The 27,177-nt window shown below is 48.5% G+C and overlaps 13 protein-coding genes across 13 annotated transcripts; 7 read left to right on the top strand and 6 right to left on the bottom strand.

The window, feature by feature from the left end:
• Positions 1–79: 79 nt before the first annotated feature.
• Positions 80–809, bottom strand: BO79DRAFT_146807 (oxidase ustYa family protein; the record flags this gene model as incomplete). The annotated part of the gene is made up of 3 exons (XM_025678485.1): positions 80–318; positions 384–483; positions 549–809. Coding segments are annotated over 3 exons (600 nt in total), but the record flags the coding sequence as incomplete, so codon positions are not given.
• Positions 810–2,978: 2,169 nt separating this feature from the next.
• BO79DRAFT_264591 (oxidase ustYa family protein) lies at positions 2,979–3,593 on the top strand (the record flags this gene model as incomplete). Its single annotated transcript, XM_025686811.1, has 2 exons — positions 2,979–3,450; positions 3,505–3,593. Coding segments are annotated over 2 exons (561 nt in total), but the record flags the coding sequence as incomplete, so codon positions are not given.
• Positions 3,594–4,595: 1,002 nt separating this feature from the next.
• Positions 4,596–4,943, top strand: BO79DRAFT_105120 (uncharacterized protein; the record flags this gene model as incomplete). Its single annotated transcript, XM_025677894.1, has 1 exon — positions 4,596–4,943. A coding segment is annotated over one exon (348 nt), but the record flags the coding sequence as incomplete, so codon positions are not given.
• Positions 4,944–5,750: 807 nt separating this feature from the next.
• Positions 5,751–6,341, top strand: BO79DRAFT_146831 (uncharacterized protein; the record flags this gene model as incomplete). Its single annotated transcript, XM_025678487.1, has 3 exons — positions 5,751–5,926; positions 5,982–6,108; positions 6,159–6,341. 3 exons carry the CDS (start codon positions 5,751–5,753, stop codon positions 6,339–6,341), a joined length of 486 nt encoding a protein of 161 aa, XP_025540076.1.
• An 896-nt stretch (positions 6,342–7,237) lies between these two features.
• Positions 7,238–8,302, bottom strand: BO79DRAFT_208892 (2OG-Fe(II) oxygenase family oxidoreductase). Its single transcript, XM_025682482.1, has one exon. It carries the CDS (start codon positions 8,276–8,278, stop codon positions 7,592–7,594), a length of 687 nt encoding a protein of 228 aa, XP_025540075.1. The 5' UTR covers positions 8,279–8,302; the 3' UTR covers positions 7,238–7,591.
• Positions 8,303–8,861: 559 nt separating this feature from the next.
• BO79DRAFT_264589 (aspartate aminotransferase) lies at positions 8,862–10,165 on the bottom strand (the record flags this gene model as incomplete). The annotated part of the gene is made up of 2 exons (XM_025686810.1): positions 8,862–9,941; positions 10,004–10,165. 2 exons carry the CDS (start codon positions 10,163–10,165, stop codon positions 8,862–8,864), a joined length of 1,242 nt encoding a protein of 413 aa, XP_025540074.1.
• A 1,539-nt stretch (positions 10,166–11,704) lies between these two features.
• On the top strand, positions 11,705–13,336 carry BO79DRAFT_228047 (acyltransferase family protein; the record flags this gene model as incomplete). Its single annotated transcript, XM_025683933.1, has 1 exon — positions 11,705–13,336. One exon carries the CDS (start codon positions 11,705–11,707, stop codon positions 13,334–13,336), a length of 1,632 nt encoding a protein of 543 aa, XP_025540073.1.
• Positions 13,337–15,390: 2,054 nt separating this feature from the next.
• BO79DRAFT_146566 (uncharacterized protein) lies at positions 15,391–15,883 on the top strand (the record flags this gene model as incomplete). The annotated part of the gene is made up of 3 exons (XM_025678467.1): positions 15,391–15,601; positions 15,674–15,771; positions 15,827–15,883. 3 exons carry the CDS (start codon positions 15,391–15,393, stop codon positions 15,881–15,883), a joined length of 366 nt encoding a protein of 121 aa, XP_025540072.1.
• Positions 15,884–16,822: 939 nt separating this feature from the next.
• BO79DRAFT_264587 (alpha/beta fold hydrolase) lies at positions 16,823–17,629 on the bottom strand (the record flags this gene model as incomplete). The annotated part of the gene is made up of 1 exon (XM_025686809.1): positions 16,823–17,629. One exon carries the CDS (start codon positions 17,627–17,629, stop codon positions 16,823–16,825), a length of 807 nt encoding a protein of 268 aa, XP_025540071.1.
• A 553-nt stretch (positions 17,630–18,182) lies between these two features.
• Positions 18,183–19,139, top strand: BO79DRAFT_264586 (HpcH/HpaI aldolase family protein; the record flags this gene model as incomplete). The annotated part of the gene is made up of 4 exons (XM_025686808.1): positions 18,183–18,314; positions 18,369–18,520; positions 18,584–18,819; positions 18,877–19,139. 4 exons carry the CDS (start codon positions 18,183–18,185, stop codon positions 19,137–19,139), a joined length of 783 nt encoding a protein of 260 aa, XP_025540070.1.
• A 1,727-nt stretch (positions 19,140–20,866) lies between these two features.
• BO79DRAFT_228043 (RraA family protein) lies at positions 20,867–22,243 on the bottom strand (the record flags this gene model as incomplete). The annotated part of the gene is made up of 1 exon (XM_025683932.1): positions 20,867–22,243. One exon carries the CDS (start codon positions 22,241–22,243, stop codon positions 20,867–20,869), a length of 1,377 nt encoding a protein of 458 aa, XP_025540069.1.
• An 813-nt stretch (positions 22,244–23,056) lies between these two features.
• BO79DRAFT_13075 (uncharacterized protein) lies at positions 23,057–23,353 on the top strand. The gene has a single exon (XM_025677972.1). It carries the CDS (start codon positions 23,141–23,143, stop codon positions 23,318–23,320), a length of 180 nt encoding a protein of 59 aa, XP_025540068.1. The 5' UTR covers positions 23,057–23,140; the 3' UTR covers positions 23,321–23,353.
• Positions 23,354–24,525: 1,172 nt separating this feature from the next.
• On the bottom strand, positions 24,526–26,211 carry BO79DRAFT_287245 (putative MFS multidrug transporter; the record flags this gene model as incomplete). The annotated part of the gene is made up of 2 exons (XM_025688562.1): positions 24,526–26,119; positions 26,178–26,211. 2 exons carry the CDS (start codon positions 26,209–26,211, stop codon positions 24,618–24,620), a joined length of 1,536 nt encoding a protein of 511 aa, XP_025540067.1. The 3' UTR covers positions 24,526–24,617.
• Between the last annotated feature and the right edge of the window lie 966 nt (positions 26,212–27,177).

Raw genomic sequence — 27,177 nt, 5'->3', positions numbered from 1 at the left:
TCTCTGCTGACTGTTACTCTGACCTAGATCCCGTTGATTGTAAGAAGGTCTATTCCGTAACCGTGCACAGACTGGTCTGCTAGTTGTGCTCACTATGCCCAGGTTCGAATAGAATTGTGTCCCTGATGCTTTGAATAGCCACATGACCTTTCATCCAAGTCCTGATTTTTCCCCAGTCACGGCACCTCCTAAACACAGAAAAATCCGTGCGAAGCGCATCAGACGCATGGCCTGGAGCAGGATCCATGATGAAGTACGGCGTTACGTCAGCTTGGCACATCATGTCCAAACGAATAACTTCAATGCAGTGATCTATGTCTGTTAGACTCTTGGCCATATTTTGTGGTTGTAGAACACCGAGATGGCGGCAAAATGGCTCTTACCAAGGTGGTTGCGGCGAACTTCATTGGTGACACGGAGAATCTCGGGCAATCGATCGGCTTTCCTGTAAACATCCTCAAACGTCGCTTGACGAAGAATGTTCTGTGCTATTTACGTAAGTCATGAATTCAGCAATATGATCGTTTGATGCTTCGGATTTCTCGTACAAGGCAGTGCAACTGATGGCTACCCCAAGATTGGGCTGCGATTCCTCCACCATATATAGGATCTGTGTGATGCCACGGCCGGGAGATGGATTTGTTCAGGAGGTGAATCTTATCAGAGGCAACATTAAACGCGTTTCCATCTGCAATTTCCTCCCAGCGGGCGTCAAGCTCAGGCGTCGGCGTCCCGCGGAAAGGCGATGTCTGCATGAATTCACCCTTTATAGTCTCATCATGATATTCGACGGCTTCCAAGGCAGGTGCTGTAAAGGCGTTACCAGATTGTTAGCGTTTAAAATGTAGTTTTAGGGTGCTCCTTTTTCCAACCCAACTCATGAACATGCTAACCTACAGTACGGAAACATCTTCCGGGTACATGCAGCTTCTGTTGGCTCATCATAACAGCCTGATATGAAAAATGCAAAGGAGCACACCAACATCACCGACTGGAGAGTCCAGCTCCACGACACGCGAAGTGTATGGCCCTTGTCTGTGAGGATCGGTGTTGAACCTAAGGAATTGCTGATGACATCGCTTTGTAGAAGCTCTTCCTCCGCCTCTTTCAGCTTGGGGGCCTCAGGCCTGCGCCACCAATACCACATTCTGAATACACTAGAAGTAGTTACAGACATGGATTTCACACGATGAGTGCCGAGGAGAATCTTGCACTTAATGTATTTGCCTATTGCTTCTTGAGATCAATGGTATCATGTAGAAGCCAGCTTGAGGTGGCTTATCCAAGGCGCTACTATAACTGCCGGTTCCTTCCCCATGGGGCTCAGGGTAATACAGCGCCAAGCTGCCCGGAATGGTATTCTATGCTGCAAAACAATTTCGGACAGTCAAATTGCCTTGACAATGCCATGCTCCAGCTTGGCTCTACGTGGCCTAGCCAACCTCTGTGATCGGCGACACAGTAACTGTAAGCTTGCATTAAGGGGTGACATAGCACATAATCATAGAAGGTCACATGGAAGGCCCTGTGTGTTCAAGCAGATCCGATAAGCTCCATTCTTGGCGTCCGGAATCTAAGGAATTGAATGCTAGAAGCCTGGAGTAACTGGATAGTTCCTCTGAAATGCAGATTGTATTGATAGATGCCCATTGTAGCTTATACTCTTGATTACTCAACAACAGATGTATCCCCCTCAACAACCTTGACGGGAGGCTCAGACTCGTCCTGGTCATCCCCATACCAAGTCCAGATGAAAGAGCCGATAGGCTTGCGAGTCTATGCGTATACGTCGGCGATTAATCTCGATGCCAAAAGAGGGACACCGTACCTTGAGATCAGTGGACCTCTTCATTGACATGATCTCCGGTGTGGGGCCGACGGAAGACTGAGTCTCCTCCTGGTCGTCACCGTATCAGGTCCATATGAATGAGCCAACTGGGGCACGACCTTTGACAGGAGTGGATGGCATGGGAGCGGCTACAACTGACGTGGTCAAACTCACCGCCGCCATAACGTAAATTGAGATCTTCATGCTCGCTAGACCATATCGTTTAGTGAAGAAAGCCATATAATAATTGATATGAAATAGAATTACAAACAATTGACAGCAGTAACGCGTAAATGTTGTAAGCTTTTCGCTCTGGAGGGCTCTGCGAAATGTCGAGAGATTAGGAGTCGGCATCCATACGGAGAAGACCAGTTTTAAATGTTAAGCTATTCATTCTTGTCAAACGCAATATCACCTGCAGATATCTCAATCTAATTCAGGGCATAAAGGGGGGGAAGCCGGCGTAGAAGGTATTAGGTGTCAGCTGGATACTGCATTCCCTCGTTGCAATCCATTATTAATGATTACTGTAAGATGCGTATAATGAGGAAAGCAAACACAACGGTGCACAGAAAGCATGCGCTGGCCCAAAATATGTTACATGGGAGGAATAACCTGGGGCCTTAATGGAACATTATTACTGATGCTCATTTTCTCACTGACCTCGCCAAATTCTCCCTTACTTTCTCTCCATTTTCCTCTACCAACTTCACAGCACTTTTCGCTCCGTTCATTAATATTTTCTCACGATACCTATGTTCCTTGAAGCAAAAGGCCGCACCATTGATACAATGGCTCTTCAACTCAGCGACTGCGGTTACGAGAAGAAAGTTGATTGGGAAGACAGCTTGCTCAATGACGAACGAGATGCATTCCTTGTGGATGAATTACATAATCTACTCTCTTCTACCCCGCGAATAATGGTCAAGCTTTCGATTATATTACTTGCCCTGTCCGGTCTTTTGAATATCTTGCTGTTGATCTTCATCGGCCAACAATACTCACAGCGGGGGGCATCAAACCCTATTTTTCCCCAGTCAATCTATTGTAGGTATTCTATCTTCCATATTGCACTGGGATATCAACACCAAAATTTTGATCTGCGCTTGAGAGCTCTGGGCGTTGTAAATAGATTCCTAATTGACCTCTGGATACCCTAGCGCCCATTCAAGAGGCACTCCGTTACAAGGAGGTCCTTTTCTCCAGCGGCTTCGGTAACGAACGAACAAAATATATGGGCAACTCTACGGCCGCAGACAAAGCCTGGTACGAACTCTACCCTAGAACGGTACTGCGTATCCCAAAGGCTTCGGCAGACCAGCTGGTAAATAAGACGATCCCCATTGCAGGTAGCGAGGACCAATTCCCCGTTCTCATCAGCGTTTTCCATGAGCTTCATTGTCTAGATTCCATCCGCCATCTCTATTATGGTCACGTTGAGAGGTTCAGTGAGGACCCAGTGATCAACAAAGCAATCCTCGCGCCCGGTCATATTGACCATTGTTTTGACTCACTGCGACAGACCATTATGTGTAATGCTGACATCTCGCCCATCCCTTATCAATGGGTGGAGTCTAGGGGGAAGGCCTTGGGTTCTCTGGGTGTACTGCACACCTGTAGAGGTACTACCAAGCTCTCTCGATCCGTCATAATACGCAATGCTAACCATGTGCTAGATTATGATGCACTTTTAGAGTGGGCAATGCAACCAGAACATGATATTGGTGACTGGGATGAGACCGTTAAGCCCAGTACCATTCCTTGAACCCTGCCACGAGCTATCGAATGACCCATTTGGTGTGCGGGGGGTGACGAAAGGCTACATCTCTGGAAGCACTCTTGGACTCTATTCTTATCCGTAGTGTAAATGATGCCCAACAGGAAACAAAGTTCATAAATAGTAACTCAGCGCATGTATGATTTACTTGTGTTGGTATGTGCAAAAAGGGCATATGCTATCGAGTTGTCCGGTTGCTTCCCGCCAGACCTTTCAAATGCTAGACCTTCGGGTAAAATTCTTCTTGAATCCAATGGTTTAATCTGAAAAGTCAGGACAAACTTAACGTAGGCAGATGCTCGGTCCACATAAAGACAGTCATTTGCACACAATCTATATCGTTGCACCATGAGTATGCTCTTCGTAACACTGAGTTTAATTGTGGTTACTATTGTAGTAAGGGTGGGAGATACAAATGATATCAATGGAACATTACCAAACAGTTTCTGTGGAGGGTGGCACGTTTGCATAGAGGCTGCAGGATGAAAAAAAGCGCCGAATACATTGGTTATACCCACTTGCTGCGAGTAGCGTAATGCTTCTTGGCGTGGCGACCAAGTGCCATGTTGGCAATCCTTGTCCTGTTATCCGGTTCCCTTCCCCCCATTCCCAGCTCTCGGCTGTTCTGCAGAGCCCATCTTTCTAAATCTCGAAGTCTTGAGAGATTGGTATTACGTCCACTGCTTTAAGTCGGTTGTTTCGTCTTCTGATCAATCTTCTTCTGCCTCGCTTGGATTGCACATTTCAGACGAGATATTCAGAATGTGGCATTTTTTTGCCCATCCGCCAGAACATCCCAAGGATGACTCTCAGGAGCCCCTTTGCGAACAGGGTCATGCTTCTGAACAAATGAACCGCAATCTACGTCAAAACCTTACTGCCTCATACTCCCGGCCAATTTGCAGGGTAGCTGGTGCTCTATTTGCTTTAATCACTCTTATGATTATCGGATACCGGCTTTTTGAAAGCAAGGACGGGACGGTATACAGCTGCGGGACGACACCAGAAGAAGCAGTAGAAAGGGACTGCCAATTTGACATGCTGTCTTTCGCGTGGGTGCCTAAGCCCTGTTTCGACGCCGATTTGAGCAGCACCTATAATGTTTATGAGGCTTTTGAATTCTTCTACCACCGAGAGAAATCTGACAAGATTCCCGTGGAGGAGTTGAGAAAGGGCATTAACAAGCAGATATATACATCCGGACGATATCATCGAACACATTGCACATATGCTTGGAAGATATTGCAACGGGCGGTGTTACAGGGATATCATCTTAGCGACAACAAGACTTTGAGCCCAGAGCATTACGACCATTGCTCGTACTACTTGGTCGACGTCGACCATAGCTACCGGGCGCGGTTTACAATGGAATACCTGCATTGCCAAGCAATACCGAGCCAGCGTGGATTGCCATTCTGGTGAGTTATTCTGGTAGTACTGGGAGTAGTGGGAGTAGTGGGTGAAAGGCATGTGGCTCGAACAATGTCTTACAGTAAGCCTACACATAGGCTTAACTTCTAACTAACAAGAAATTGTTGCGAATGTCTCGTTTGCCACATGTTACCTATCCTAGTACAAGAAATCAAATCATAAGCTTCCCATGCTATATGAAAATACTGAGCTCTTCATATTTCGCAAATTTATTTGTGCACGCAGACCATAGCCATTGTGGTAAAATCATGACTCACTTTGTTATTTCCAGTGTTCTTCCAAGTCCTAATTTGTTGACTAGCAAGGAAACAGACACTGATTACGGCTTCTGCATATTCTGTGTGCAAGCTTAGGCTCGTGATCTCACTTCCCTCCTACAATGTAGCATCGCAAATATCTCACCCGGGGGGCGGGGGCGCTCCTCGGCCATTTCCCTTTCCCTCAATACAACTCCCCCCAGGGTCTCTGAGTCGCTTTCGGATTTTTGGATCCATTGTCTAGTCTATCCATATTTCATCACCTCCGTTGGCTACTGGTCTTTCTAGAGATTACTTGGTTATGGCTGTTACAGGTTGTTCTAGCTTACAATTACCTCATTACGCCTTAGAAGAGGAAAGTCAGAGTGGAAAGGCATCCCCCCTTCGCATAGTATTTCCTTCTTTGATCACGATACTTCTGACTCTTCAAGCTATGCTCATTATGTTTCTCTGGTCCATGCTTTCAGCTTGTACAAGCGAGCCCCTCTTAGAGGGTCTCAATCTGATTGAAAAGAGATGGAAACGGGACACTTCATATATGTCCTTGGATCCTAGATACGACTCTTTATGGAACGAGACAGGGCAATCAGCGCTAATATTTGATGATCAAGGGAGTGTCGTCCAAATAACGATGTCAGCTCAAGACGTTGATGATTACCAAAAGGGATTAGTACTCACCTCTCTTCAGGTTCCATCAGCTCCATTGCCTCGCATCATTACGGAAGGCTTTGCAAGAAGCTAGCAATGGACAGGACATCGGTATAGACCATACAGCCAACACACACTGGCCGCATTGTATGCATTTTTTGAGAGAAGTATCTATATGCCTCCTTACATTTAAGTGCAAACATCTGACACCTAGTAGGCTGTTATTTGCAGTGCAGATGGGACGCTTGAGCGTCCCGGTTACTACCCCAATGGTACCGGGCAGACATTTATCAATGGGTATGGAGATATACGTTATTGTCGGTCATCGGAAGAACTCTACAGATTAAGGGAGACCAATCGCCTGTACACAAGTAGTGGGGTTCTAGCTTCCTACACCTAGTCAGTGTAATATGGGATTTTCAGAGTCGGATGTTTATATAACAATGGAAGCTCGGTCGAGAAGATGTCGGTATCATTACTGACCTACGTTTTCTACCAAGCATGAGATCTTGTCACATACATCAATCCGGATGGATTATAATCTCCATGAATCGTGATGTTTGTAGCAATACGGTATAAGTGTTGAAAGAAAGAGCGAATACAAACTTTGTCATTAACTATACATACAGCTTTCCGTGAGAAAGGCCAGGCAGTGGATGATGTGCATTATGTGCGCCTCCAAGTCAGAAAAGAATGCAACCCAGGATATAGCTATGACACTGTCAGATGCTTTAGCTGCAATTGTGCTGACTGTCGAATGTAGGCTTTCCATGCAACCACCAATAGAGAACTTGAAGTATCGCGAGCCTTGGAGAGGCAATATTCTACCTATGCTGATTATTTCCCACCTACTCGGGGATCTACAGTGTCTACTCTGAACGTGGAAGAGGATTTGCTCGGTAGTCTTCATGAATTAGCGACTAAATGTGTCTTCTTATAAAAGACCAAGTGTAAGGGCGAAACACAATCCCAAGGCCGAAGGCATTTGTTGCTTTGCTCTGTGTCAGCTGTAGTTCTTAACACTCAGTGAGAGAGACCTCTCAACACATGGTGTGGCGGTTTGGCTCATCTGGTGGACAGTACTTATCAGTGATTCTCACAGTTATATTGAGAATATCATTGAGCTCATTTCTTCTTACTGAGTCAAAATTGTATATGATGCAAGATGAAAACCGGTCTATGCATTTAAGTAATATTATACACGGTAAATTTGTGTTTGAGGAAAAGCTAGGGATCAGCTTGGATATGCGCTATGTGGTCTCTGATTTCAACCTAGGAATGATTTCAACCCAGGGATATGGCTGGTGTCTCAAAGGGTTGCACCTACAGCAAGTTGTGCTGGCTGTCAAACGTAAGCTTTTCATGCAGCCAAGACTGAAGACCTCGGAGTACCGGGAGCTTTCGAGCGGCAATTCTCTTTTCAGTATCCGTTGGAGTCCTCGTGTCCGCCTGCTTGGGCTATGCCGTGATCATTGCCATTCCCTTCTCCCATAGGGCGCTTCTTTCACCCTGCCATATGCAGGAAAGTAGGCAGTTTGCCTGAGCGAATGGCCTTGGATGGCTCGTGAATACACCACCAAAAGCCACAGGCTGTATATGAAGATATGCAGCCATCGACTCATCTTAGTCGCTCCATCAGCCAAACACCGATCATTCAGAAGCAGTCTTCCCGGCACTCTCCTCAGCTAACTGCTTCAACGACCTCTTCTCCTTCTCAATACCATTCCGTCTCTGAGCAACATCACAGAGTTCAACATTCCCACACTCACACTCCCCATTCCGAAGCCATCGATACGTAAGACTCCACCTATCCTCCCTCAGCCTCACCGAGCCATCGGGTAAGGTATCCGTCTTCCGCTTCTTGATCCCATGCGTCCAATGAAGCCTCGCATCCCCCACCATCGCCATCATCGTCCGCGGGGTCAAATCCACATCAATACGCTCCTCCGTCTTGCCCTTCCGGAACTGCATCAAGACCGGCGCACCCAGCGACAGCGCATACAGCTGATCCCACGCCAGGTGCGCATCTACATGAGGTGGGATGCCACTTCCCGGAGGATAATACTGTAGACAGACCTGGTCTGGGGGACGGGACTCCGTCGTGGGAAGCAGAGGCTTCAACCAGTCTGGAAACTCCTTATAGGGTATCTCGGGGTCTACTCCGAAAGTCTTGTAATCGAATGTGTAGCCGTAGTGGAGAGATGTGCGCCCGCTGCGGTCGGGCCACTTTAGTTCATGCCGGAAGATGGTGATTAGTTGCTGCTCGTGTTCGGGCGTGATAAATTCTTCTTGCCAGAAGATTCCACGAGGGGTGATGGGCAGCTCTTTCATGCCCATGCTGTGCTGTTTGGTCTGCTGGGGTGTATGCTGGTTATAGATGGTTTATACTCTATCGGACAATTCTCATTTGGGAAGAATTTTCCCGGCCATGCCCCGCGGGGTGGAACTAACCGCTTATGGTAGTTGGGGATGGCAGCCGGAAGCCAATCAGATTATAGCTATCAGACCTACGTACTACTAGATATTGAATAACCTATGCTGTTAACAATTAATTCAGCGTTCATTCCAGAGTAAATGTGATATAATAGGCCAGATGCACTTTGTCGATGCTCTGTTAAAGATTCGTAAAATTGTGTGTTGTCTTACCTTAGAAATCAGCCCTGGTTAAATTTAGCAAAGCGAGTCATGGTGGCATTCCTAGGCAACTACTAGAAATAGTGTTCGGTTGTAACTACCAATTATGAGCATGTAGTAAGTTTATATAGTACTCTAACTTACTTTCAGACAACTGATTGTGTTTTTGTTGGAACAGATACCAAGTAGACCAAAAGAGAAATCCCTCTTTTGGTTACTGGTATTGTCCAGGTTTTGTATGTTCTGACATTTTTTCATTGACCTAGTAGAGCTATCTTGCATGGACTCAACTGGAATTGGATCCAATCACCTCCCTAAACGCACTTGCCACGTACTCAACATTCCCCTCATTCAGACCACAGATGCTCACTCTCCCCGATGGCAAGAGATAGATATGAAATTCCTCTCGCAAGCGAGTAACTTGTTCCTGACTCAGCGCCGTGTAGCTAAACATACCAATCTGGCTCTCCAAAACCGACCAATCCCCCGACGTCCCCTTGCTTTCCAGCCTCCTGCGAAGCTCACGCCGCATGCTCTTGATTCTCGAACTCATTGTATCCAAGTCCCTTAGCCACTGCCCTTTTAACTCTTCATTTCTTAGGACAGTTTCGACAATACTCGCCCCATAGCGAGGCGGATTTGAGTACTCCGCACGAGCGAGACCAAGCAGTACCGACCGGGCACCCTGGGCGGCGAGGTGCCGTGGCACGACAAGATGGAGGGCACCTACACGCTCGCCGTAGAGTCCAAAATTCTTAGAAAAAGACTGTGCCACACAGAGGCCTGGATGATCAGGTCCCCCATTCAAAATCAGTTGCTCCACGAAATACCGAATAGACCAGGCATCACCGTTGATATCGCCTGTAGCAAAGCCCTGATAAGCGCTGTCAAAGAGAACGTATAACTTCTTGCATTTCATCATTTCCGCAACTCGTGCCCATTGCTCGTGAGTGAGGTCCACACCTGTCGGGTTGTGCGCACAGGCTTGCAGAACCACGACATCTCTTTCTTCGGCGGTAGTCTCGAACACTGATAGCATTCCTTCTAGGTCAACGCCTCTTGTTTCTGCAGAGTAGTATGGGTACTCTTCGATGTGGACCCCAACACCAGCCCAAATAGTCTGGTGGTTGATCCATGTTGGCGAGGGGATGTACACCCGCTTTGGACGAAGATGTTGTGCTAGGAAGTGTGCAGCCATATGATTTGCGCCTGTTCCTGAGACTGTTTGGATAGAAGCGATGCTCTTGTCTAGATTCTTGGCCAAATCGGAGCCAAAGGTAAGGGACTGAGCTAGATTGATAAGGGCTGGCGAGCCTGCGATGCCTAAGTATTCATGGTTCTGGTCCTGGGCGAGGCGTGCTTTGGCCTGAAATGGAGAAGGGTAGCTTAGTTAACACCAGGAAATATTCAGACATAAGTGCTACCAACCTCTTCCACACTTGGGAGTACCCAAGGTTGGCCATTCTCGTCGCGGTATGCCCCTGCTATTAGGGACACCTTGTTTGGGTGCTGGTCGGCATCATACTCTGCCATCAGCCCAAAGGCTGTATCTGCCGGCGCAATAGGTAGGCCAAGGTACTGTTCGGTCATGCTTGGAATCTTGTGAGGCTGATGTTTCCTGTGTCGCTGGTGAATAGTTAACACTAGTAAACGATGAAGAGGATGATTGAGATATAAAGAAGAAAGTGAACTGCTCGATAATATGCTAATATGTCAACTCAATGATCTTCGGCATTCTACTCTCGGTCCGGTAACATGTTCACCGGTCTCCCAGGCCAGCTGCCAATGCCGGTGGTCGGCCCAAGGTATTCTTCCCGATGGTTCGGAACCCTCTGTGCCGATTGTACTTGACATCGCCGAACTCACATCTACAGACACCGTATACTAATAGAGCCGAAAATATTCCTCACGATGAAACATATTACGTCTGCTCTGCCTGAACTCAAAGCACACAGTCTCAGTGCTACAGGCACGACAGGGCGGGCGGGGAACTTTAGTACAGCCTAGCTGAGATAGTTTCGGGACATTGAGATGGATCTAGAATCCATGATATAATGAGATTGCTGACCGGGATTGCTTGAGTTCAGGCAGTGGTCAACCCGCCATAGCTGATTTAATCCTAAGTACTTACAGCTACTTGCCGCTTCCCTGAGCGTTTGAGCCAATCTTAGCGACGTAGTATGCTACACTTGAAAGCTCGTTTCCCGGTACTATGCTGGCTATACTTATATTTATTTTTTTTTAGAAAAAAAAATGCTCTACTACTCCGGTACTAAACTCAGATGCTCGTAATTTTGTTAATACAAATGGTCTCGAGTAGTTGAAGGTGAAAAAGAACCTTTTTTTTTAATCGAAAATAACAGCAATTAATAGCATTACATGAGGCATCAGTTGATTGTTTCCTCGAACTGCCCGACCACAGTTTTGCGGTGATGATAGCCTTATAACGAGACGTTGGTGCTTATAATAGTTACTTCATTTAAGACCAACCAAGTTTCTCTATGGCGTGAGCAGGATTATATATGATGCGCTGGTCGATCCCTAGGACACGGGACAAAATGCCACGTAATCCACAACCAGCCTGGACAGCGGGTGTAGATTCGGCGATACTGGCCCAATACTCCCACTGGTATAATTCTTACTGACATATAAGATTAATGGAAAGTTAAGAAAGAGACTCCATACTTTTTTTTTCCCATCAACAGACGAGGTTGCCTACTTGAGTATAGCGGTAAGTAACTCAGTCAGTCAGTCAGTGACCTGTATGGGGGCTAGTCCCAAAGTAGTTTAAGTGCAGAATCCTCAAAGTTGCAGGCGGTGGAGATGGTCCCCTGTCCCTGGAAGACTAGTGGACTACTCCGTAAGTAGTTCAATCGACCCTGCTCGCCTCCACCTGGTCTGCTCTCTTGAGCGCGTTCTAGATCATCCATGATTCTATCCTCATCTGAACAAGTCCTCCTCTACCCTACTCGGTATTTGAGTGACCCCTCTCCCTTCTCCCATCCCGACTGAATCCTCGACCGTTCGAATCCATCGCTGGTTGCTGGTTCAACCTCTCCCGTTCCGCGCGGTAGACGCATCTCCTCCCTTCCTTTCCTCCGACCGACCGGACGTCTCTTGGGCGCCACAATGTCGTCCTCCTCCGACAATGGCCTCCTATCCCCACCGCCAGTCCATAATATTCCTCTGAATGACCTGGAATCCAATCATTCTCGCCGTTTCCCCGCTCCCAGTTGGTCCGATTTGACCGACCCCTCGGCTCTCGCTCCTCATGTCAAGCACCACATGGATAACGGCATCGACCGTCTGGACGACTTCTTCACCAAAGTCGCCATCTTCATAACCCCGAGTTACTTGCAACATCATGTTGGCGGCAAGTCGCAGCCCCCGTCTAGACAACATGCGATCGCTGCGTTGGATGGTCTGCGCGGCTGGGCCTGCCTGCTAGTCTTCAACTTCCACTTTCTCTTCACTTATACCTGGAAAGTTGCCGTGGGCTGGGGATTTAACAATGAGAATTTCAGCGTGCTGCAGCTCCCTATCGTACACATGCTGGTCTCTGGCCATATCATGGTGGCTATCTTCTTCGTCATATCCGGTTATGTGCTCTCCTACAAGCCACTGAAGTTGATCCGCAGTCGCTCTTGGGAACAGACCTTCACTACCCTAGCCTCATCTACCTTTCGTCGCGCACTCCGCCTCTACATCCCATCTATCGTTGGCATCTTATTGGTCTTTATCGCGGTCCGGTTGGGCGTGTACAACTACTCACATAAAGTCCTCGTAGAGGGCCACACCATCCTCGGCACGAACGAACAGCATCCCCCGATCATGCGGTCTTTCTACAAGCAGTACTGGGACTGGTACCTGGCAGTCGTTCATCTGATGGATCCTTTCAACTGGGCGCTTTACTACAACTACTACAACCCGCATCTGTGGACCATCCCCGTTGAGTTCCGCAGCTCTATCGTGCTCTTCCTCACCATTCTGGGCACTTCTCGTCTAACAACTGCCGTCCGTATCTCGCTCGTTAGCGGCCTAGTCTGGTTCTGTATGCGCTGGGGCCGTTGGGATATCGTGCTCTTCCTATTTGGCATGCTCATGGCGGAGGCGGATCTCATAAATGGCACCTGGGAGCGACCTGCGAATGAGAGCGAGTCGAAGCCAAGAACTGGGCATCGTCACTTCCTTCCCAAGCAGCAAAATGCCCTTAGACAACTTCTTCCCTTCCGTCTCTCTACCCGCAATCTTTGGATCGGCCTTTTCGTACTCGGTCTGTACTTGGGTTCAGCCCCGAACACTGGCTACAAGTGGACTCCCTTCTACCGTTGGACCTGGGAGATTACTCCCAGAACCTACCCGGAGCCGCATCGGTTTCCCCAGACCCTGGGCGCTGTGCTCATTGTGTTCAGCATCAACCACTCCAAGGATCTCCAGAAACTCTTCACCCACCCTCTTTCACAGTATTTGGGCAAGATTTCATTTGCCTTCTACATCGTCCACGGACCCATTCTCCACTCGCTGGGCTACTCTCTCATGCCTAACATCTGGGCCGTCGTCGGTAAGGAGACCAACTTCCAGTACTGCCTGGGTTTCTTGATTGGCTGGCTCATCTGCCTTCCTATCTCCCTTTGGGCTGGTGATGTCTTCTGGCGTGCGGTGGATATTCCTAGCGTGAAGTTCGCCCGTTGGCTGGAAGACAAGCTTATCGTGAAGACGACCAAGCCAGAAATCCCGGGCACTAACTCACACCGGCAGTAGCCGAGTGCATTCAGACGAGGTGTTTGGTCATAGCATAGTACTGCGAAGTTCCCCCGCCCTCCCCCCAACTTTGTTGTAGGCTCTAGCCATCCATCATCTCTCGGTTGTCCCAACTGGCGAAGCGCGCTCGCAATGGCCTCTTCTTCAAGCTAATGGGCAGGCACCTGCCGTCAAGTGAGGAATTGATTTCTGGGACCTCGCATGTGGTGAAACAACTGGCATATAGCGACCACGGATCAATGCCCTACCACAGAGCGACCCTGACATGGTCGATAACGGAGTATGAGGTGCAAATCTGGGGTCAGATGGGTCGCAAGTTAGTGCTCAGTGTGGATCAAGTGGGGACGTGAAACGGCAGAGGCAGCTGTAAATACACCGACGCAGCCACTTTGTATATTTCGAAGTGTTGTATATAGAATTGCCGTCCATCTGGCTGAGAATTCGGTAGATGGTCATGTGGCTCGGCGCCGGCCGCCAGCTATCAGCACCTCCGGCATGGCCCGCAAGGCGCCGAAATGGAGCAAGGAATGAAACCACGATAGTCACTTAGATACAGGACTTGTGTTCAAAATAAAGATGTTACTCGACTTTCACTTTGTTTCTCCTGTTGGCCCCCTGTTCTCCGCGCCCCCGCGGAGCTCTGTGGAATGGTCAGGGAGTTGTCTTATTCAACAGGGACACCTGTACATACATTCCTTCTTGCATTCGTGCATTTGACTGAGCTTCCAGTCACTCTTGAATGATCCGAGTCAGTTAGTAGTGACGGGAATAAGATCGCTTTCTTTGTTAGTGAGATTGTTTGCTAGCTGCTTACATCTAGCGAGGTGTTGCTGCAATTGATCATCATTTCCTCCCTGCAATACCTCTTCGCTATACTTCTATATATCAGCATCTGTATGTATCAAGCGTTCTCCGTCCTACCAGGAGATACTTTCTGCTACCGCGGAGTCTTTACTCGTTGACTGCTACTTTGATCCTACCGAGTGTGCTTCGAACCCTCGTGTTTCACATCTGCATTATCTCATATGCGTTATGTAGCCAACCCCTCAAATAGGAAAATGACGATGGAGGAATCGGTGAGGTAATCCTGCCACCAATTCACTGCCAATCAGGTAATCGAAGGCGATCCAGGCGAATTTGCTGCGAAACAGCATCAGAAGGTTTGATTAGACTAGCCACTCCGAAGATAGTTGAAGATCCCGGCAAAGATCAACAGGGCACGGAAGACAAAAAGCTTTCAGTGATTGAACGAAACCAAGCACTATGCTTCATTCGGGTAATCCGTTGGTGGCCTGCATGATGCAGATCGATGCTGCCTCCGCATATCGTCGCACGGGGTACTCAGTCTAGCTACTGCCCTCGCACATCAGGCTATCGCTTCCTGGAGTTTGGGTTCCTGGTCCCTATGAGAGTTGTCATCGGTTGGAAAGAGGCTGGCCGACAATCCCGAGATCTGAAGCATGGCAAGAAGAAAGGGCTTTGTTTTCCCTGGGGAGTAATGATATACAAACTCCCTTCCAACCGGCAGCTCTCGTTGTCTGTCATCCCCAGTGAACACCTATCTCACCGCCGGATATCTGTCTTAGCCCGCCTGCGCATGTTTGGAATGTCTTGCCCAGCCCTTGTTTCAACCCTGCCTGCCAGTTCCCCAACAATGCCAGCTTGAGTTCCCTAAACTCAAGCCAAAACATCCATCCCTCTGAGCTGTGTGCTGTATAACTAGCTTCTCGTCTCTTTTAATTATCCCTTGCTAGGTGTATTCATCAGCTAACAACCCATTGAGCTAGCTAGCTACATGCAAGGGCCGCTGTCACTGCAGGAGTCTCAGCATTGACAAATAGCATGTTATCTATCAACGTGAGGGGTCGAGGTACCTCAGCTGCCTCCAATACAATGCTGTGAAAATGAGGTTAGTCCCCGATTTAGAAGGGACATAAATACCGCCCGTTCATCCCCGGATCATAGCTTGTTCTCCAATTATCCATCATCCACAGGATATCTTATTGAGATCCTACTAAAAGCCAAGCCAAGTCAAAACGATTCCCAAATCCAAAATGAAGTTTATCCTTCCCGCCGTTCTCTTCCTCGCCTCTGCCGTGTCCGCGCAGAACACTGTCCTCGACTACAGCGATGGTATCCCGCTTTGCTGCACCACCCACGACTACGTCTCCGAGGCTGACGACGAGGTCATCCAGCAGGTGACCAGCGCCTTCGAGAGTGACGGCGGTGGTGCCTGGGATCTGGGCGAGGCTATTGCGGGTGAATGTAAGTGAAGACCGAGTGCTGGACGAAGAAAAGTTTGATGGTAATTGTAATTAACTGGATTGTGCAATACAGGCCAGACTGCTTTCCCCACTGGCTTCGCTGGCGGCAACCGCACTGACTGCCCCGAGGATCTGACTGCCATCTGGTGCAAGAAGCACGCTCCCTGGACCGTGAGTATCATAACACGTATGTATGTGGATGGTTCAATGCTAATGCAACCTGTAGTTGACTATCAACGGTACCTCAACCCCCCGTGATGCCCACGGACAGTGCCACTACTAGATGGACTATACAACTTGTAACGACGAGTGGAGGAATGTGAAATGTGCTGAACGACGAAATGTTGATTGTCGGAGAGAGTCTAATGAGGTTCAATGAGGAAATGATACATCGTGGTACGAATAGATAGATAGACGAAATGAAAAGGCTTCATCGCATATCCCCGTCATGGAGCATTGTCGATCTCGAGACGGATTTTACCTTTGATGGAACCGACTTGTATTGAAATAAACAGAAAACATTTCCAAGACACCATTCTTGAAGTTCGGCTGTTCCAACTCCAAAAAGTGCTATGAGTAGTGTTCCTTTGTTCAAGCATGCAAGGCCCTTGCTATCCCTTACATAGCATTACTGGTGCGGGAGGAAGGGATGCTTCGTTGACTTGCCCCTAGTAGATAACGGACGAAGCTTGATTACTAGGAATAAAGATTAGGTTTGACTGCGACGAGCATATTAGGGAATATGTTGCTGATCATAAATGTAAAAGGAGACTAAGTTAACTGCAGTCACACTGGAATTTTGATTCAATGTGAGGTATGTGAAGAAACTGAAGGAGATGTAACTTTGCTCACACCGCCAGTACAAGTATCTCCTAATGTCTCATAGTGGCTTAACCATGATGTACCACTGCCTCCGGTGGCATCGAAACCTTGCGTGAGGGATATTGTTAGGTATGAGCGAAATGTACTCTTCTAGAAATCGTTCTTCACTCGAATTCAAGCTGAGACACCATCATTATGATGCTAGTCAGAAATATTGGATTGAGCTGTAACTGTCATTAGCTGCTCCACACGGTCACCCAATCATTGCTATGGCTGTTATTCAATATAATACTATTTATTAGTTAGTAGTACATCTCTTTCTATTTGATATCAGTCTATCAATCGTATACAATCTATCCAATCTGTATATAATCTACCACACCGATTTAACAACCAGAACTCATACCCTACTCCCCAAAAAACCGGCAATCTTGCGGTACATCTCGACCGGATTCGAATACATGGGAAAATGCCCACTCTCGACAATCATTGCCAAGTCCACTCCCTCTTCTTTCAACCTCGGCAAATACGACAACCCCTTATTCTCCTCCCCGAACATAAACATCTTCCTACACGGCAACCTCAAAAACATGCCCATCAGATCCTCCTCATCTGACAACCTAACCATCGACCCAAAGATCGGCCTCACAGCACCCGACCGGACCCTCGCGCGCAGCGTACTCGCATACAGCGGACTAGCATACGACTCTGCCGTCGCTGTACGAGCAATAAAAGAATCCATAAACGCCTCAGGATCGTCAGCCGGGAACTGGAAAATCTGACGACTAAGGAAGCAGTCCTCGGGGGCAAGATTTCCTTTAATGTCGACGAAGCTTAGCACACGATCGGGGTGCCGATGCGCCAGTAAGAGGGCAGTAAGTCCGCCCATAGAATGGCCCATGAGGTGGAACCGATCAATGTCGAAATGCGCGAGGACCGCTTCCGCGGTGGCGACTAGGAAGGGGATGTCAACGACGGAGAGGTCGTCGGTATGTGAGTGTCCGCATCCCGGAGCGTCGAAGGCTAGATAGGCATATTCCTGGAACGATGGATGCACGCTTATGTCGGCTAGGTCTTCTTTACAGGAGCCGAAGCCGTGCAGGAAGACAATTGGTGGATTGGAGTTGAGCTTGTTATTGTGGATGGTGGAGATTTCGAGTCTCACGCCATTGACTTTGAGCGGGATGGTTGAGTATGTGAGCGGCATGATGGTGAGGGGTATGTGCTTTGGCCCGAAGGTCGGGTAATATTCTGACTAGACGAGGATGGTTCTTGCAGAGTTACTGCGATAGTGCTTCGATGTTTGGTGAGGCTATATATGCATCCTGACGTCAATCCATGGGTTGATAAGTGTCGGCGAAATGTTCTTTTGCCGGTCCCGCGCCGTGGCGGGAGGGGCCGGATATAGATAGATCCCTTTGGCCCCGGCATGGAGTGCTACTGGGGAGAGTGCCCTTTGACCGATCAATTGAGGGTATAGATATGGTAATCGGCAACGTAAAATATGTTTGTATAGGCGAAGGCAGATGATGGATGATCGGTTGAACTCCGACTTTACCGTTCGGACTCTGGCTGACCCTCCCGATGCTTACTATTATATTGTTCTTATTGTGACTGCTCTCCGGCACATGTAGTTAATTATTTCCAGCGTGGCTGCCTTTTATCGCGAACCATATTTCACCTATATATCCACTAGTGTTCTGGAGTTTTACTCTATCACTTAACACCCTTCTAGCATATCCCAATAGAGAGACCTAGCCATGACAATCGCAACTTTCAACCCGCAACTGCGACTCCTCAATGCTCTCCGAGCAAATGCAAAGCCCATAATGACCTTCTTGGGCCTCCCCTCTTTTCGCACCGCTCAAATAGTAGCCCAGACCGGCCTTGACGTCAGTGCCCAATCCTACCACTCACCTTCCCGCTAAGCTAATCTGATTGAAAAGGGCATCATCATCGATTGCGAGCATGGTCACATAAGCGATGACTCAATGCACAGTGCAACAGCAGCTATAGCTTCTCTAGGAGTATCGCCGCTTGTGCGTTTACGAATGACTCACTCGGACTTGATTAAACGGGCCCTGGATGCCGGCGCGCAGTGAGTAGCACCCGGTCCACTTACCATTACTTCATGATATGCGCATACTGATCAACCTACAAGCGGAATTGTGGTCCCACAAATAAACACCGCCGAAGAAGCCCAAACAGTAGTCTCTTATTCCAAGTTTCCTCCACAAGGGCTTCGCGGACAAGGTTCGGCATTTCCGGCATTTACACATAGTATCGACCTGTCGACGTATATCAAGACAGCGAATGAAACCTTGATTACATGTATTCAAATCGAAACTAAACAGGGAGTCGAGAACGTTGAGGAAATTTGTGCGGTATCTGGTGTTGGTGAGTTGCGGTCATACTCGTTTCTCCAGCTATGCAAATTTGGCTAACTTGAGGCAGATATGATTTTCATAGGTCCAAATGATCTAGCTCTGTCAATATTGGGGTATGTCCCCGCAAGAGGTGACGAGCCTGAGTTTGTACAAGCTATCGAGAAGATTGTGGCTGGGGCCAGGAAACATGGGAAGTGGGTTGGTCGGCTGTCGAATAATGGGACGTTGGGCAGGGAGCACTTGAAGGTCTTTGATACAGTGGCGCTGAGCTATGATATCCGTGCCATGCAGAATTGGTATACTAGTGAGTTGCAGGTGGCGCGGTCGTGATGCGTTTGAGTGATTTGGGAGATTACTGCTCGATTTGTTGATACCGTTGACGGTCTGTGAAAGACTTGTACTCGTATACTTACCCTGGATACCAATCTATATGAGCTCATTCGGAATTTATAATGCAGGAATTTCATTGACAGTAGTAGTAGTGCCTTTGTAGATGACGCGTCATAATGCCAAGAAACAAATATCGAAGTCGAGTATACGAAAGGCAGGTAGGGATACAGGGTCTTAAAACTATGATATAGCGATATGAAGTCCGTTTCACTTTTCGAATCATCACCATTCCATGTTAGCTTTATGGGAACATTGGGGATCGATAAGCAGTGAATCGAAAGACACTAATGTTTTCACCCTTGGCGGAACTGAGGCATCGAGAGGGCAGAGTGGTATGGCACTCGAGCAATACCTTTTGCATAATACTGACAGTCAATAATCGGTGTAGTATAGCATATTATTGTTGTTCGCAACTGTGGGTATTGAGATATAGTGGGAACCTTGATGGTAAGGAGACAGAGGCGGTTGGGCACGCTCGAAATATCGACTTCCAGATTAATTGAGACATCGTAGCAACCTCGATGGCCGAAGGGGAGATAGTAGCAGGGCCTTTGTAGATATCAACTTCATCTTGGAAATAGATGCGATGCGTTATCTCCGTACAGGCACGAATACAAGATGATTTTTCTCATCTCTGTGTATCGGTGAAAAGGACATTTCACTGACCAGATGTGCTATGGCAACTACTATCTCTTCATGGTGAGCGAAGTGCATTAACCACAAAAGCAGTTTAGGGCTATTGGTGACTTAGTAACTAGGACCCTGAAGAACAAACAGACCCTTCATTAGTCTTACCCCGCGACGCAAGTCAAAACAAGAAAGCTTGGCTGTCAGCATGAAGATTGATATATCACTCAGTGAATATAGCACCGAAAATAGAGTTCTGAACACCGCGATTAAAATCCAAATAGTAATCAGTGTGCTCAATCTCTCACAACTTTAAGTTATATAAAGACATATGATTTCCCTGGTTAACACTATCGCGCAGTATCAGCACCATCCCACTACTCCTACTATGATCTTCATTCATTCCAACAAACAACCCTGGATAACAATGATGACCACCATAACCCTCTCGGCTTTCGCCTTTGAACACGCTTGTCACAGCAGCTCCCACCAACAGCCTCTTTCAGCTAGTGAGCAGCTTCAGCACCGACGATCTCAAGGGCACCGACGGTATCTCCCCGGGCTTCACAACGCAGGGCAACCTCTACACCTGCCACCACCAATCCTTGTATGCGGCGGGTGACCCGACTTACGCGATCTTTGCCAGCTGACCTGGCGGCATTTTTCGAGCGACTGCGTTGAGATCGGTCTACAAGTTGTTTTTGATAAGGATTGATGCGTCGGGGTTCTGTCTTCGGAATTTGTGTGGAGAAATTGATGCCAAATTAGAGACTTGCACGATCGGTGAAATAATTAAGTTGGTGATTTACGCCCAAGTGAAAGATATCCATTGTCCACAGTATTGTAATAATTATTCGAGCTCTCTCTACGTAACCTGGGCTGTGGCACATATACATAATGTATTTTCATCGAGAGGATCTAGATCAGGGAGCAATTATTGTAACTCATTTCTCATTGTTTACAATCTCTAATACAGATCTAGCCCACTTTATTTGAAAGCATAGACAAACTCTTCATCATACAGGCCTAGAACCCCTTCCTCAATTTTTCTCATTCCGCTGCAGTGTGTGATATCCAAGCTTTTCCCGTGCCTCCCCAATGCTTGCTCCTCCCACAATCATTTCACGAATGCCCTCCTCGCTCTTCTCGATCTTTTGCGCAACTTCCGCAACTTCCCTTGCCCGATGCCGAGGGACGATGACAACACCGTTGGCATCAGCAACAACGATATCACGAGGGTTGACACGCACTTTGCCAATACCCACAGACTCATTGACGCCTCCTACCTGGACACGGTCCTTGCCAGTCCGCATCCAGCGACCAGCTGTGAAAAGGGGGTACTCGTCCTTGATCGCGCGGTTTACATCTCGGCAGACACCGTCAATGACAGTGCCAGCAATGCCTCGCAAGCCAGCATATTGTGTCATAATATCTCCCCAAACGGTGCAATCCGTACGACCGCCGTTGTCAATAACCACAAAGTCACCCTCAGCGACACCGTCGATGAAGTCACCAACACTGCCCGGGGGGTCGCTGGCAGGGACGTAGCGCACAGTGAAGGCCGGTCCTACTGTTACCTTCTCGTAGTTGGTCAAAGGCATGATTCCGAGCGCCTGGCCAGGGATACCAAGCTTATCAAGCGCATCCGAGATACCAGGTGTGTCTGATTCGGCAAATAGGGCAGCCAACTCTGCATCTTCGGGGCTTGCTTTCTTAGGGTTTGATGATGACGACGATGGACCAGACGGAGCAGACTCTTCACTTGAGCGGATAGCCTCGAATTGCTTATCATGCATGACCTCCGAGACGGGGTTTCCAGCTCTTACAGCCTGCACCATACGGTTTTGGCGACGATCGATACGTTCACCCAAGTCCAGAACCTCCTCGATGCGCGCAGCCGGCACAAATACCGTTCCACAGATATCGGCAATCACGTAGTCATCTTGGTTGACGGTGACACCTCGAACCTGCAATGGTGTACCGGACTCGAGCTGCACTAGTCGGTTACGTGCGCTGATCATGGTCACACCCCGGCCGTAGACGGGATAGCCGACGTCCTTGCTGCCGTCGATATCACGACTCATGCCATCAATGATGGTTCCGCGAATGCCTTTTTTCTTCGAGGCATTGGCGATGATGTCGCCCCAGCATGAGATTCCCTCGGTGCCGCCCGAGATAACCAGAATGCGATCATCCGTCGTGACGGCATCGATGACCGGAGTGAGTAGATGAGTCGTAGGAGCAGCGTCGGTTTTGGGACCAACTTTGACTGTGCTGGCTCGTCCTACTATCTTTGGGCAGTCCCAGAGTGGTCGTAGTCCATAGGTGGCGCCCTTGAGGTCTAAGAAATCTAGAGCATCGGACACTGTGTTGGTGTCTAGGGCAGAGAGTCGGTTTAATATGGTGGATTCACTCATTGTGAAGATTATCGGTGTCAATCGTTCAAGTAGTATAGAGATACAATGTTGGATATTGGACGTATCACTTGATTGAGGCAGAAGGATTATAACAAGTAGATGATAAGGGAAGAACAGCCTTCTACTAGTAGGTAAGGGTCTGCATTTATATTCCTCAGCACTGTGCTCTATAGTTCGGCAACCTAACCCATATGCGGAGGATTTCTCGGCGCTGAGGAAACACGCCGTTTGAGCGGCGGAGGTCCATTTCCCGCTGGTGTGGCTGCACTGATCGTCGGCACAGTTACTTTTGCCCGACCCCGCTGAAGATCCCAACGACTCGGTCTTCCCAACTCCGTCGGAGTCCTATCTGTGGACCTATGATGTTCGCTATTGCTGTAGCAAGACCGGAAACCCAGGATATGTTCCTGATGCAGGTCGAGCACTCTGCGCCCTATGCAGTAGACAACCTCGTGTCTAATAAGACACATTAAGATTATACCTGTGGTTTCTAAATGGATCGAGTCTTGCATTTCGACCTGTAGGGACAAGCCAGATGGGTCTCTCCACTTTCTGCCATTATTGAGGAGAGCTTCAGTCTTTGAGAGGCACTACACCAGTCACTTGGCCGTCTGACCAGAGACTATCTTCACTCTTGATGCTATTCGACTGTAGCGAGGTCCGGCGCCAGTCCCAACACGGACATGATGACGCCGATAAGCACGTGACATATGCAAAGTAATGCCGGAATCCACCGCTTTGGCAAAGGATCCAGTGATCATTCCGGGAATGCTCCAATGTCTCTGTTCAAGAACTTCTACAATCCAGCAATCACTATATCGATGCAGCATATCTCGCCGCCAGGTGCAGCGATCACGAGAACGCTACTTCAGCTAGCCTCGCGCTGTTTCCGCCCCGATGACCAGAGCAAGTGAAGCTAAAATCAAACAGCTCAGGAACACTGCTCGAATCTCCTTCTGTGAAGTCTTCTTAATTACTACCACTTTCCAACTAGCAACCTATCTAATACAACCATTTTTTTTTTGTTCTAGGTACTACAATTGTCTATCTTATACCCTCAGTATTTTCATTCCCTAGTTCCCGGTGCGACCTCCTCCTACCCATGGAAACAGATCATTAGTATTATATTCAACACAAAGAAAACCCACCACCACTGCAGGAGATAAATCGCGAATTCTGGATACTTATACAAGCTGTTGGGATGCGGTTGTGCCCGAATCGACTAGAAAGTCCCGATCTTGATATTTCCCAGCCTGAACTTACCCAGTCAGATTGGAAGCTCCCTTGGAAAGCCTACAATAGTATGTGCGCCACTGGCCGGCTATGCACAGTATGGCAAGGACCTTACCATATCCTTGTCATGCTTTGCTGTACTACAAGATATATTTCATGATGCAGAAGCCGAACTCGAAGACTGGGTGATTAGCTATACGTAGTATGGGCAGACATCACCTGAATACCCCTTGCTTCCATGACCATCTCCTGCATACATCCAGACGGGCCTCTACTTGTCTTGGTTAGCCCGAATATATTGATGCCCTGATTTGACACCTCATCCCTCACTTTAGTTTACGTAGCCTAACATTATCAACATCTATCCGCCTGCGCAATATGGAAGCACTCCGCACATACCGGAAGGCCCCCTGAATACACTACCTCCAATAGCAGAGACAGTACCATCTCGAGTCACTGCAGCTCATGCCAGGATTCCTCTGGCCGCTCGGATCTGAGCATTTTGAAATGCTCTAGGAGCCGGAACCGGCTAGGCCGCTTTATGATCGTCTTAGCTGACCACATACGAAAGAAGCTATAGTGTTTGTTGCCCATCCAGCGTCCATTTGCCATTCACAGCTCGAAGTAAATAGGCCTCGACCTTCTGCCCAAAAGTCTTGACGGGAGGCTTTGCCTCTTGAGAGGTTAGTCCCTGTCTTGACACGAAGGAATTGATAGCTTTAGGGCAGTCAAGTCCTCGCACCCCGGAGCAAATTACGGACTTCGCCAGTCTACAGCAGACTAGTGCGAAAGAGCATTTCGTGGCTGAGACTGAGTAATTTGTATTGATGCATTTTTGCCCGGACTTGATGGACCAGGTCGATTCTACCGATGCACGATTGAGAGTGAAGAATCTAGATCCACCACTAGACACCCTTGCATTGCACCAACGAGAGACAAAGCCTAATGTGTACCAGGCAACTACTAAGTAGTAGTAGCTACATTAAAGATCTGCTCAACATTCATCCCGCTGACCAGTCACAGTATCAACGCTCAACCTACATACAATAAGCCCATTACATCAATATAGTATTTCATCATGCTAATGGCACCAGGCCACGCTCTCATCATGCACTCATCAAACATACACGCATCACAATATCTACTCCTTAATCTCCCTCGCGGGCCCATTACTAGGCTCCCGCATTAGATCCGCCCTTTTATCCAACATCGCCTCCGCCATAAACGGACTCCTCTCACGGATACTCTTCCCCCACACGATAAACGACAACGGCGCCAGCGTCAGCAACAAACTAATAAACGCCAACAATGTACTCGCCCACTGGAATCCCAACGTATTATACATGCTGGAAGTAGCCAGCGGCAAAAACGCAGAGACGGTGTTCTCCCCGACCACGAAACAAGCCATCGCGCTCCCGGCATATTTGCAATACGCGTCTACCACGTAATCCGCAATGCCACTAACCACAACCACACTACCCATGCCCACCATCCAGAGTCCCACGGCCGGAGCAATCCACGGCATGGAGGGGTAAGATGTCCATGCATACACGAACATTCCCCCCGCAATGCCGAAGACACCCCCTCCGACGGAAAGATAAAGTCTAGCCTCTGGAATGGGCGTCCCGGGGATTTCCTTATTGCGTTTCGAAGAGTTGAAGTACAGTCGTGCCGATATCAGCGAGAAAAACCACCCACACACCTCGCCGATGAATACCGCCGCCTGGACATACCCTGCCTCCACGGGCGTCCAGTTATACAGACCCACGAAGACCTGCTCGACGGATTGCGTGAACAGGTATAACGTGCCGACGGTGAAAGCAGACCAGAGTGTGGAGAAAAAAACGACGTATTCGGTGAAGAGCAGCTTGAACGGTCGGCGAATGCTGGTGAGCAGGACCTGGCGGAGCGGTTCGGCTTGGAGTTCGTGCTGGGTGTATGCGTTCTCACCCTTTTCGCGCAGTTTCCGAGCTCGGCGTTGCAGGATCACGGATCCTCTGGTTTCCTTTAGGATGAGAATGTTCACAAGTAGCAATGCGCCGACCCAGATGAGTTGTAGGTAGGAGATCCATCTCCAGGACAGATGAGCGAAGATAGGTGCACCGACTAAAGGCCCCGCACTACTTCCACCGAGGTAGGCGACAATCCAGAGAGCGACGGGTTTCGTGCGCGCCATTTCTGTCTCGAAGAGGTTGCCAATGATGCTTGCGGAGCCGTTGCCGAGGACGGCCACGCAGCCACCGGCGAAGAAGCGGACAATTATAAGAGTGGCGAAATTTTGGGCGACAGCTTGGGGAATTACGAAAATGAAGAAGACGAAGTTGGTGAGGAGAAATGTGATGCGGGTGCCGAAGTCTTCCATGAGGGGCAGAATAAGGAGACAGAAGAAGACGCCTCCCATCGTCCAGGAGGCGACGGGCCAGTATGAGTTTGGGAAAGTGGCATCGCTGACATTAAATTCGTCGTTTATTGCTTCATGGGCGACTGTAATGATAGTGCCATTCATGAGGGCCACGAAGGTTGTGGTCAGAGCAGTAATGGTCATTAGCCATTTCCTAGAAGTGGGCCAGTTGAATGGATTCTGGGGGTCCTTGGGACCATCCCAGTCCACGACCGTTGCATTAGAGCAATCACTGCAAGGGGCTGTGTCCATGGTTAGAATCCTAGTTCTAGAAGACAAAAGATGGAGTAGGAAACCTACTCGAGGGCTTCTCCTCATCCTCGACTGCCACCATGCTTGCGGGTTCGCGAGGACACACAAAGTATCGGCTGCGTGAGAAACCTTGTCTGTGCGAAGATATTCCCGGAAACCTCGAAGCTTATAGTCTAGGGGCCAATATTAAGACAAGCAGAGGGATTTATATGTAGATAATCATCCACGCGGCAATCGTCTTTGGTGTCAGACCAGGGTGGGACATTCCAAGCAGTTCGTAGTCTCCTTGCAGGAATATCGCAACAACTTATACACAAGACATTCACTTCTGGCGGGAAAATTGCATCCGGTTCACCAAAAAGGGTTAGGCAATGGCTCCATCGGAGAGAGCTGAGGAGTGGAACTTTCCTTTCAAAGGATGGATATGAAGGCTGGTGGGGAGGCACGATGCTAATAAAGCTTGGGTGCGATTAAGGGTTTTGGAGGAGAGAAGTGGAGTTTGAAATTGCCGCTGAATTACATATGGGTCCCCGAGTGTTTAGCGCAGCCCTATCCCTCTCAAGATTTGTAAGTTCTAGAACGATTCATCAAGTTGTAGCTAGTAGATAGATCATTTGTAGATACAAGATGAACCCTGAGTCGAGGTCCATGTGTTGTGAGAACCGGGGCCATCACACTTGCTCACACCCCAGTGAATCGTCAGGACCTTCATCTTGGTAGGTTATTTGCAATTCCAGCACCTCCCCACCGGTAACTTTCGTCTCTTTGTTCCTAACCAGGCACCTCAAGCTCACCCAGTATCCGTTAGCGACCCAGATTTTTCGGTGGCTACCGCTGAGCTTTCTCCATCGAGCAGCCTGTTTGGGATTAGTGTGCGGTTCACGTGAAGGGGATTTTCACCACCGCTTACAAAATGGAATTATGCGATGGGTTGGATGCTCGGCTGATGAATCAAATCAATGCCTGAGCAGATCTTTTTGGCTTCCCTGCGTGACTCATTGGATTTGCAAATAGATATACTACCCCGTTCTACGGATTTCACCAGCCT

This window comes from Aspergillus costaricaensis (genome assembly GCF_003184835.1).
Source record: "Aspergillus costaricaensis CBS 115574 unplaced genomic scaffold BO79scaffold_14, whole genome shotgun sequence".
Taxonomy (NCBI): domain Eukaryota; kingdom Fungi; phylum Ascomycota; class Eurotiomycetes; order Eurotiales; family Aspergillaceae; genus Aspergillus; species Aspergillus costaricensis.
Note: the sequence above shows the minus strand (reverse complement) of the source record. Positions and strands in the feature narration are given on the sequence as shown.